Source organism: Somniosus microcephalus, chromosome 4 (genome assembly GCF_052327205.1).
Source record: "Somniosus microcephalus isolate GS21.2 chromosome 4, FLI_Smic_1.0, whole genome shotgun sequence".
Taxonomy (NCBI): Eukaryota; Metazoa; Chordata; class Chondrichthyes; order Squaliformes; family Somniosidae; genus Somniosus; species Somniosus microcephalus.
The window spans coordinates 313632272-313644558 of NC_140990.1; the positions used below are offsets into that span (position 1 = coordinate 313632272).

At 46.3% G+C, this 12287-nt stretch overlaps 1 protein-coding gene across 3 annotated transcripts in view; it reads right to left on the reverse strand.

Moving 5' to 3' along the window:
* spega (striated muscle enriched protein kinase a) overlaps window positions 1-12287 on the reverse strand; it is a 536975-nt gene that overhangs the window by 319913 nt on the left and 204775 nt on the right. For all 3 annotated transcript variants that reach the window (XM_085986741.1, XM_085986740.1, XM_085986742.1), the window contains one exon: window positions 2819-2962. In XM_085986741.1, the coding sequence (XP_085842867.1) occupies window positions 2819-2962 (144 nt within the window). The remainder of the gene's footprint in view (window positions 1-2818; window positions 2963-12287) is intronic.

The following is a 12287-nucleotide window of genomic DNA, read 5'->3' on the forward strand; positions in this document are numbered from 1 at the left end:
TTGCCTTTGATCCCATGGGCTTTTACTTTTGTGACCAGTCTGACATGTGGGACCTTATCAAAAGCCTTTCTAAAATCCATATACGCTACAACAAATGCCCTACCCTCATTGACCTTCCTTGTTACCTCCTCAAAAAATTCAATCAAGTTAGTCAGGCATGACCTTCCCTTAACAAATCCATACTGACTGTCCTTGATTAATCCATGTCTTTCTAAATGAAGATTTATCCTGTCCCTCAGATTGAGAGAAGGGGACGTGCAACGAGACCTAGGTGTCCTTGTGCACCAGTTGCTGAAGGTAAGCATGCAGGTGCAGCAGGCGGTTAAGAAGGCAAATGGTATGTTGGCCTTCATAGCGAGAGGATTCGAGTACAGGAGCAAGGATGTCTTGCTGCAGTTGTACAGGGCCTTGGTGAGACCACACCTTGAGTATTGTGTGCAGTTTTGGTCACCTTATCAGAGGAAGGATGTTCTTGCCATGGAGAGAGTGCAGCGAAGATTCACCAGACTGATACCTGGGATGGCAGGAATGACGTATGAGGAGAGATTGGGTCGATTAGACTTATATTCGCTAGAGTTTAGAAGAATGAGAGGGGATCTCATTGAAACTTATAAAATTCTAACAGGACTAGACAGACTAGATACAGGAAGGATGTTCCCGATGGCGGGGGAGTCCAGAACCAGGGGTCACAGTCTAACGATAAGGGGTAAGTCATTTAGACTGAGATGAGGAGGAATTTCTTCACCCAGAGAGTGGTGAACCTGTGGAATTCTCTGCCACACACTGAATTTGGATGATCAGCCATGATCTCATTAAATGGCGGAGCGGGCTTGAGGGGCCGAATGGTCTACTCCTGCTCCTATCTTCTATGTTTCTATGGGATTTTAACTCACTGGATTACTTGTCCAGTAACGTGATCACTGCACTACCATTCAGTACTGAGGGAGCACTAGGCTGTCTTTGGCATGAGATCTAAAACCAAGGCCCCATCTGCCCGCTAAGGTAGATCCCACGGCCACTATTTGGAAGAAGAGCAGAGGAGCTCTCCCGGGGTCCTGGCCGACATTTACCCCCTCAACTAACACCACCAACAGTGGCTTTAACTGGGCGTTCCTCTGATTGCTGGTCCTGGGAGCCAATTGGTTGCTGCGTTTGCCCATATAACATAAGAACATAAGAAATAGGAGCAGGAGTCGGCCATTCGGCCTCTCGAGCCTGCTCCGCCATTCAATAAGATCATGGCTGAACTTCGGCCTCATCTCCACTTTCCTGTCCAATCCCCATATGCCTTGATTCCCCTAGAGTCCAAAAATCTATCCATCTCTGTCTTGAATATATTCAAAATTTGAGCATCCACAGCCCTCCGGGGTAAAGAATTCCAAAGATTCACAACCCTCTGAGTGAAGAAATTTCTCCTCATCTCAGTCTGAAATGGCCGACCCCTTATCCTGAGACTATGCCCCCTAGTTCTAGACACTCCAGCCAGGAGAAACAACCTCTCAGCATCTACCCTGTCAATCCCCCTCAGAATCTTGTATGTTTCAATGAGATCACCTCTCATTCTTCTAAACTCCAGAGAGTATAGGCCCATTCTACACAATCTCTCCTCATAGGACAGCCCTCTCATCCCAAGAATCAATCTAGTGAATCTCCAATGCACCCCCTCTAAGGCAAGTATATCCTTCCTTCGGTAAGGAGACCAAAACTGTGCACAGTACTCCAGGTGTGGTCTCACCAAAGCCCTATTATTATTGCAGCAAGACTTCCTTACTCTTCGGGCTTGATTTTCATTGGGCCGTTGAGGCGGGATTGGAGGCGTGTGGGGTGTTAAAATCTCGAAATCGGGGGCTCGAACCCATCCCACCCCCCAACCCGCCTCCATGCCAGTTTCAAAGGAGGCGGATACCCGACCCGTGCTGGGACCCGCCTCCCCGAGGCGGGAAGGGGATTATTGCCAATTAACTGCCTGTTAACAGGTAGTTAACTGGCAGTTTTTAGCCTAATCCCTATTTTTATCCCTGAAGTGTGGGATTCCCGAGGGCTCCAAACCACGCCAAGTTAGTGAGGTGGACCATCAGGCTGACGGGCTTGGAGGGTTCGAGATGTCCGGTGTTCAGGTGAGTGGTGTGTGCATGAGTGCAGAGCTAAGTGTGTTTGGTGTGTGTAAAGTGTTTAAATAAGTTTTACTTACCTTTACAGCCTTCCTTCCTTCAGGTCTCGGGAGTCCCTCATCTCACCAGCACAGAAAGCAGAATGGCCGCGAGTTGTCAAAAGTTGCAGCATTCAGCTTTCTGTTCTGGAGAGATCTCTAAATCAGCCTGAGAGGAATGAATTAACTTAGAGTACAGATTGTCAGTGTTTGACAGCTTCAAACAGCTGTCGAACGCTGATATTTCATCTGTCAAAAGCTCTTGACAGATGAAATGTCAATCTGTGATGTCACCTGTTGCCGGGTGGCCCTTAATTGGCCTGCTGAGTCCGCTGGGCAGGCTCAACAAGGTCAATCAAGTGAAAATCGCGTGGGTTTGCTACAACTCGATGGAGGCGGGACTACAACCCCGAAAGTTGTAGTCCCGCCTCCTACACGCCTCCAGTATCAAAATCCATCCACCTGTAATAAAGGCTAACATACCTTTTGCTTTCCCAATTGCTTGCTGTACCTGCATGTTAACTTCCTGTAACAAGTGACTACACTTCAAAAAAGGTCATTCATTGTCCGTAAATCGCTTTGTTCATCCTAAGGAGGTGACAGGCGCTGTATATATAACTGCAACGTCTTTCTTTGGACGAGAGTCGTGTGGTCATTGTAATGTCCTACCTTCAGGTATTGGGGTCCCGGTGATGATACATTTCAAAAGCACTCCAGCTCCCACAGTAACCAAGGTGTCGGCGATGGCAATCTCAAACACTGGTGGCTCCAAGGGATCTTCACCGGCCGAGACATAGGAATCATCCGACGACTCTGCCGAAAGCAAAAAGACTACCTTGATTAAAACGAAGCCTTGGAGTGGGATTCGGGACAAGACCCAAGTTTATATGATTCTATGTAGGACGGATACTTGAGGATGAGGAACTCACAGGGTTACGGACACTAAGTGGGGGGTGTGGGACTGAGCACGCTGCTCCTTCAAAGAGCCAGCACAGGCACGACGGGCCGAATGGCCTCCTTCTGTGCCATAAGCTTCCTTCGTTCATTCTATGATTTAAGAACCTCATCCTATGGGTCACTGATGTGCGGGATAGGGGGAGAAACACCTAGCAATGGTTTAACTTGAACGTTTTGAGGTGTGATCCTTGACAGAATTCTCACCAACTCCAACCGCCTTCCCCCTCATCATAAGCAGGGTTCCTGACCTCTATCCTCTCCTCCCCTGCAATTCAGCAGGATTCCAGGCCCCAGCCTACCCCTCCTAATCGAAAGATGAGGTGCTGTACCGCGAGCTCCTGTTGAGCTTCTTTGGAACAGGTTAGTGGTAAAGCACCGGCATGAGGCGAAGGATAAAATGGAACTGCCGACCACAATGAAACACCATGGATGAATAAAGGGATAAGGGCAAAACGGAAACTAGCCAAAGAACCAGAGGCGGCACGAGGAAATGTTTTTTACGCAGCGAGTCGTTCTGCCCCTCCGACCCCCCACAACTAAGCAAGTTTATGAACCTTGCAACTCACCACCATCACACCAGGCAATGTTTAGATCCTCAAGCTTCCTGTTTTGTCATTCCCTATTTTATTGTCCATGTACTTAGAGTATGTCATTTCTTTTTGTAGAATCAGAGAAAGATACAGCACAGGAGACCATTCAGCCCATCGTGCCTGTGCCAGCTCTTTCTACGAGCTCTCCAATGAGTCCCACTCCCCTTGTTCTTTCCCCATTGCTCTGTAACCTTCAAGTATTTATCCAATTCCCCTTTTGAAAGTTATTATTGAATCTGCTTCCACCGCCCTTTCAGGCAGCGCATTCCAGATCACAACAACTCGCTGCGTAAAAAACATTTCCTCATGTCACCTCTGGTTCTTTTGCCTAGTTTCAGTTTTGCCCTTATCCCTTTATTCATCCATGGTATTTCATTGTGGTCCACAGTTCCATTTTATCCTTCGCCTCATCCAGCGCTTTACCTCTAACCTGTTCCAATGAAGCTCAACGTAAGCACATCCAGTTACATAGAAACATAGAAGATAGGAGCAGGAGTAGGCCATTCGGCCCCTCAAGCCTGCTCCGCCATTCAATGAGATCATGGCTGATCATCCAAATTCAGTACCCTGTCCCTGCCTTCTCTCCATATCCCTTGATCCCTTTAGCCTTAAGAAATATATCCAACTCCTTCTTGAATATATTTAATGAATTGGCCTCAACTGCCTTCTGTGGTAGAGAATTCCACAGGTTCACCACTCTCTGGGTGAAGAAATTCCTCCTCATCTCTGTCCTAAATGGCTTACCACTTATCCTTAGACTGTGACCCCTGGTTCTGGACTCCCCGGCCATCGGGAACATCCTTCCTGCATCTAGTCTGCCCAGGCCTGTTAGAATTTTATAAGTTTCAATGAGATCCCCTCTCATTCTTCTAAACTCCAACGAGTACAAGCCCAATCTCTAGCAAATATAAGCCTAATCGACCCAATCTCTCCTCATACGTCATTCCTGCCATCACAGGTATCAGCCTGGTAAATCTTCGCTGAACTCCTTCCATGGCAAGAACATCCTTCCTCAGATAAGGTGACCAAAACTGCACACAGTACTCAAGATGTGGGCTCACCAAGGCCCTGTACAACTGCAGCAAGACATCCTTGTTCCTGTACTCAAACCCTCTCGCTATGAAGGCCAACATACCATTTGCCTTCTTAACCACCTGCTGCACCTGCATGCTTACCTTCAGTGACTGGTGCACAAGGACACCCAGGTCTCGTTGCACTTCCCCTTCTCCCAATCTATTGCCATTCAGGTAATAATCTGCCTTCCTGTTTTTGCCACCAAAGTGGATAACCTCACATTTATCCACGTTATATTGCATCTGCCATGCTTCTGCCCAATCACCCAACCTGTCCAAATCATCCTGTAGTTTCTCGGCATCCTCCTCACAGCACACACGCCCACCCAGCTTTGTGTCGTCTGCAAATTTGGAGATATTACATCTAGTTCCCTTGTCTAGATCATTAATATATATTGTGAATAGCTGGGGTCCAAGGACCGATCCCTACGGTACCCCACTAGTCACTGCCTGCCACTCGGAAAAAGACCCGTTTATTCCAACTCTTTGCTTTCTGTCTGCCAACCAGTTCTCTATCCAAGTCAATACCTTGCCCCCAATCCCATGTGCCTTAAGTTGCATTTGCTCAGTCTTCTGGCAACACCCCTGTATCCAAGGAGTATTGGAATATTATGGCCAGTACCTCAGCAATTTCCACCCTTACTTCCCTCAGTATCCTAGGATGTATCCCATCCGGTCCTGGTGGCTTATCTACTTTAAGTACAGACAGCCTTTCTAGTACCTCCTCTTTATCAATTTTTATCATATCCAGTATCTCCACTACCTCCTCTTTCACTATGACTTTGGCAGCATCTTCTTCCTTGGTAAAGACAGATGGAAAATAGTCATTTAGTACCTCAGCCATGCCCTCTGCCTCCATGCATAGCTCTCCTTTTTGGTCCCTAATTAGCCCCAACCCTCCTCTTACTACCTGGTTATTATTTATATGCCTATAGAAGACTTTTGGATTCCCTTTTCTGTTAGCTGCCAATCTATTCTCATACCCTCTCTTTGCCCCTCTTATTTCCTTTTTTCACTTCCCCTCTGAACTTTCTATATTCAGCCTGGTTCTCATTTGCATTCTCAACCTGACATCTGTCATATGCGCCCTTTTTCTGCTTCATCTTACTCTCTATCTCTTTCGTCATCCAGGGAGCTCTGGCTTTAGTTGCCCTGCCTTTCCCCCTCGTGGGAATGTACCTCGACTGTAACCGAACCATCTCCTCTTTAAAGGCAGCCCATTGTTCGATTACAGTTTTGCCTGCCAATCTTTGATTCCAATTTACCCGGGCCAGATCCGTTCTTAACCCATTGGAATTGGTCCTCCTTCGATTAAGTAATTTTACTCTAGATTGCTCCTTGTGCTTTTCCATAGCTGGGTTTATCTTTACACCCTTTTTTAAACAAGGGTGTAACATTTGCAATTCTCCAGTCCTCTGACACCACCCCTGTTTCTAAGAGGATTGGAAGATTATGGCCAGTACCTCTGCAATTTCCTCCTTCACTTCCCTCAGCATCCTAGGATGCATCCCATCTGGTCCTGGTGACTTATCTACTTTAAGTACAGCCAGCCTTCCTAGTACCTCCTCTTTATCAATTTTTATCATATCCAGTATCTCCTCTACCTCCTCCTTCACTATGTCTATGGCAGCATCTTCTTCCTTGGTAGGGCAACCAAAGCCAAAGCCAGGATGACGAAAGAGATAGCGAGTAAGATGAAGCAGAAAAAGGGGGCGTATGACAGATGTCAGAACACAGATGCAAAGTACTCATGTAGTGTCTCAGCCATACCCTCTGCCTCCATGCGTAGGTCTCCTTTTTGGTCTCTAATCGGTCCCACCCCTCCTCTTGCTACCCGTTTACAATTTATATGCCTATAGAAGACTTTTGGATTACCTTTAATGTTAGCTGCCATTCTATTCTCATACCCTCTCTTTTTCCCTCTTTTCTTTTTCACTTCTCCTCTGAACTTTCTGTATTTAGCCTGATTCTCAGATGTATTCTCGACCTGACATCTGTCATACACGCTCTTTTTCTGCTTCATCTTACTCTCTATCTCTTTCGTTATCCAGGGAGCTCTGACTTTAGTTGTCCTACCTTTCCCCCTAGTGGGAATGTACCTCGGCTGTACCCGAACTATTTCCTCTTTAAAGGCTCGATTACAGTTTTGCCTGCCAATCTTTGATTCCAGTTTACCCGGGCCAGATCCGTTCTTATCCCACTGAAATTGGCCTTCCCCCAGTTAAACATTTTTACTCTAGATTGCTCCCTGTCCTGTTCCATAGCTAATCTAAACCTTATGATACTATGATCACTGCTCCCTCAATGTTCCCCTACTGACACTTGCTCCACTTGACCTACCTCATTCCCCAGAACCAGATCCAGCAATGCCTCCTTCCTCGTCAGGCCGGAAACAGACTGATCAAGAAAGTTCTCCTGAACACACTTCAGAAATTCTTCCCCCTCTCTGCCCTTTACACTATTACTATCCCAGTCTATATTAGGATAGTTGAAGTCCCCCATTATCACTACCCTATAGTTCTTGCACCGCTCTGTAATTTCTGTGCAAATTTGCTCCTCCATATTTTTTCCCACTAGTTGGTGGTCTATAGAATACACCTAGTAGTGTAATGGCACCTCTATTATTTCTTAATTCTAGCCATATAGATTCTGTCCTTGATAACTCCAGGCCATCCTCTCTCTCCAGCACTGTAACATTCTCCTTAACCAATACAGCCACACCACCTTCTATCTTTCCTTCCCCATCTTTCCTGAACACCTTATATCCAGGAATATTTAATACCCAATCCTGCCCCTTTTGAGCCAGGTCTCTGTTACTGCCACGACATCTTATTCCCATGTGACTATTTGCACCTGCAGCTCACCAACCTTATTCACATCAGGTTTTTTTTTTAACCTTGTTCCCTGACGCTCTCGCTTCCTCTGGGCTCTCTGGCCTACCTTTATCTCCAGCCGCTCCTCTTACTCTCTCCTCCTTTCCCTGCTGCTCCAAATTACCACTCTCTCCAATTTCCCAAATTTAGCACTCCGTTTAGAAGCACTCCATTTAGAGTGCTCTCGATAGATTTTTGGATATTAAGGGAATCAAGGGATATGGGGATAGTGCAGGAAAGTGGAGTTGAGGTAGAAGATCAGCCATGATCTTATTGAATGGCGGAGCAGGCTCGAGGGGCCGAATGGCCGACTCCAGCTCCTATTTCTTATGTTCTTATGTTTAAGATCACTCTGTGCAGACCACTATGTGTATAAAAAAATTTCCTTTTTATCTTCCCTAGTTCCATTCTCATCTCCTTGAAATTAACTTTTCTCCAATCTATTGGTCTTTATCTTATTTATGTCTTTCTCACAGTATCTTGAACCTTATTATGCTGTGATCGCTATTGCCTAGATGTTCCCCTATTGAGAAAGGTTTAGACTCTCAATCTCACCACCACCATCACATTGAACAAGATTTGGAGCCTTAAATTCCTCCACACCACCACAGTGAACAAGGAATCGGTCATCAAAATTCCACCCGCACTGGGCAAGATTTTGGGCCGCCCCCCCCCCCACCATCCCTAGATAAGAAAGATTTCGACCCCTTTACAACCCCTTCATTGGCTGGATTTCCCCCAATCAATCCCCCCCCACTCCCTGGCTGTGGTTTCCCCTTCACAAGCTACCCCTACCCGGCTTCATTTCCCTCTTGGAAGTGGGCGCTCCCAATTCCTTGATCCATATGGGACCCAGAGTAAGCCTGGAGGTTGGTAACCCAGTGAGATGAGATGTACCGGTCTCCAGATGGGTGCAAGTGGGCCTTACACGATGACGGGGGTCGGGGATCCAACCCATGGATGTGACCTGGGCTGTAGAAGACAATAAAATTTAGCTCTTTGAAAGAGTAATCCAGTTAGTCCCACTCCCCCACTCTTTCCCCATATCCCTGCAATTTTTTCTCCCTCAAGTATTTATCCAATTCCCTTTTGAATCTGTATCCACCACCCTTTCAGGCAGTGCATTCCAGATCACGACCACTCGCTGTGTAAAAAAGTTTTCCTCATCTCGCCTCTGGTTCTTTTGCCAATCACCTTAAATCTGTGCCTTCTGGTTATCGACCCGTCAGCCATTGGAAACAGTTTCTCTTTATTTACTCTATCTAAACCCCTCATGATTTTGAACACCTCTCGCAAATCTCCTCTTAGTCTTCACTGCTCCAAGGAGAACAACCCCAGCTTCTCCAGTCTATCCACGTAACTGTAATCCCTCATCCCTGGAACCATTCCAGTAAATCTCTTCTGTACTGTCTCCAAAGCCTTCACGTCCTTCCTAAAGTGCGATGCCCAGAATTGGACACAATAATCCAGCTGGAGCCGAACTAGTATTTTATATAGAAACATAGAAGATAGGAGCAGGAGTAGGCCATTCGGCCCCTCAAGCCTGCTCCGCCATTTAATGAGATCATGGCTGATCATCCAAATTCAGTACCCTGTCCCTGCTTTCTCCCCATATCCCTTGATCCCTTTAGCCTTAAGAAATATATCTAACTCCTTCTTGAATATATTTAATGAATTGGCCTCAACTGCCTTCTGTGGTAGAGAATTCCACAGGTTCACCACTCTCTGGGTGAAGAAATTCCTCCTCATCTCTGTCCTAAATGGCTTACCCCTTATCCTTAGACTGTGACCCCTGGTTCTGGACTCCCCCCGCCATCGGGAACAGCCTTCCTGCATCTAGTCTGTCTAGTCCTGTTAGAATTTTATAAGTTTAGAATAACTTCCTGGATTTTGTACTCTGCCTCTATTTATAAAGCCCAGGATCCCAGATACTTTATTAATTGCTTTGTTAACCTGTCCTGTCACCTTCAAAGATTTGTGCACAAACACCCCCAGGTCTCTCTGTTCTTGCACCCCCTTTAAAATGGTACCATTTAGTGTGTGTGGTCTCTCCTCATTCTTCGGACCAAAATGTATCCCCTCACAATTCTCTGCATTGAATTTCTTTTGCCATGGGTCCGCCCATTCCACCAGCCTGTCCATGTCCTCTTGAAGTCTATTACAATCTTCCTCACTGTTTACTACAGTGGGGGTATATACATATAGGTTATATGTGTAGGGGAACTGGGATGTGGGTTCAGTGTGATATGTGCAGGCTACTCACAGGAAACAGAAGGATATCTACATGATACTGGGAGCAGTGGGATGTGTAGAGGGATAGTCACTGGGGAAAAAGTGGGGCCTCGCCCCTCCCTATCTCTGTAATCTCCTTCAGCCCCACAACCCCCCTGAGATATCTGCGCTCCTCTAATTCTGTCCTCTTGAGCATCCCTGATTATAATCGCTCAACCATTGGCGGCCGTGCCTTCTGTTGCCTCGGCCCTGAGCTCTGGAATTCCCTGCCTAACAGTCTCCGCCTCGGTACCTCTCTTTCCTCCTTTAAGACGCCCCTTAAATCCTACCTCTTTGACCAAGCTTTTGGTCACCTGCCCTAATTTCTCCTCATGTGGCTCGGTGTCAAATTTTTTGTCTTAAAATACTCCTGTGAAGCACCTTGGGACATTTTACTATGTTAAAGGTGTCATATAAATACAAGTTGTTGTTGTTGTATAGGAACACAAGATCGAAGATTAAATATAAAGAGATTTAGAAGAGGGCAAATACTTGAAAAGGAAAAATTCATAGGGCCCTGGGGAAAGAGCAGGGGGGAGTGGGACTAATTGGAGAGCTCTTTCAGAGAGCCAGCACAGGCTCGATGGGCCGAATGGCCTCCCTCTGTGCTGTATGATGCTCTGATTCTATGCGTGCAACATTAAATGGGTGCACATTGGCAGAGGTTGAAAAGGATTTTGGAGCGACCATTGATTATTTCTCGGCAGCGTGAAGCAGTTATCAATAAGGCAAATTGGATACTGGGATTTATCTGGAGGCCTTGGACTACAAGTCAGAATGTGTTATACTGACATTCGACTGATCAATACGGAGGCCAGTTCTGGAATATGGTGCACAGTTTTGGTCTAAATGGATAGAGATTAGGAAGGGTTCAGAGAAACACACAGAAATCACAACACGGAATCAGGCCATTCGGCCCAACCAGTCTGTGTTGACGTTCACCCTCCAAGCGAGTAAACAGTCCCAATCACATTTACCCGCCATATCCCTACATCCCCCTCTCCAATCTAATCCTGAATGCTGGCACAGTTTCTGCCTCAACCACCAACCCCGGGAGTGAATCCCACAGCCTCACAACTCTCCGTGTGAAGAAGCTTCTCCTGCCCTCTCTGTTTCAAATCTCTTTACATTTAATCTTCTATCTTGACGGGCCAAATTTGCTCCAGACTTTCTGATGTTCCTATACCCCACTTTTGGCCCAGTGACTATCCCTGTACATAACCCAGTGCTCCCAGTATCATGTAGATGTGCAAATCCGATATGTATCCCACTCTGTTTCCCAGTAAGCATCCTACAAAGAGGGGATACATTTTGGTAGGAAGAATGAGGAGAGACCACACACACTAAATGGTACCATGTTAAAGGGGGTGCAAGAAGAGAGGGACCTGGGGGTGTTTGTGCACAAATCTTTGAAGGTGACAGGACAGGTTAACAAAGAGGTTAATAAAGTATCTGGGATCCTGGGCTTTATAAATAGAGGCAGAGTACAAAATCCAGGAAGATATTCTAAACCTTTATAAACACTAGTTCGGCCCCAGCTGGAGTATTGTGTCCAATTCTGGGCACCGCACTTTAGGAAGGTCGTGAAGGCTTTGGAGAGAGTACAGAAGAGATTTACTGGAATGGTTCCAGGGATGAGGGACTTCAGTTATTTGGATAGACTGGAGAAGCTGGGGCTGTTTTCCTTGGAGCAGAGAAGGCTAAGGGGAGATTTGATGGAGGTGTTTAAAATCATGAAGGGTTTAGAGAGTAAATAAGGAGAAACTGTTTCCAATGGCTGATGAGAGGTCACAGATTTAAAGTGATTGGCAAAAGAACCAGAGGCAACATAAGAACATAAGAAATAGGAGCAGGAGTAGGCCAATCGGCCCCTCGAGCCTGCTCCGCCATTCAATAAGATCATGGCTGATCTGATCCTAACCGCCAATCTACTATCACAGAACCATCTCCTGAATCTAACAGAATTAGACACACGAAATAGCAGCAGGATCAGGCTACACGGCCCCTGGGCCCGTTCCGCTACCCACAGGGCCATGACCGATCCGAACCTAGACTCATGTCCAAATTCCTGCCCGCTCCCCGTAACCCTTAATTCCCTTTACTTCTAGGAAACTGTCTATTTCTGTTTTAAATTTATGTAATGATGTAGCTTCTACAGCTTTTTGGGGCAGCATATTCCATGGACCTACCACCCTCTGAGTGAAGTAGTTCCTCCTCATCTCAGTTTTGAAAGAGCAGCCCCTTATTCTAAGACTATGCCCCCTAGTTCTAGTTTCACCCATCATCGGGAACATCCTCCCCGCATCCACCCGATCCAACCCCTTCACAATCTTATATGTTTCAATAAGATCGCCTCTCATTCTTCTGAACTCCA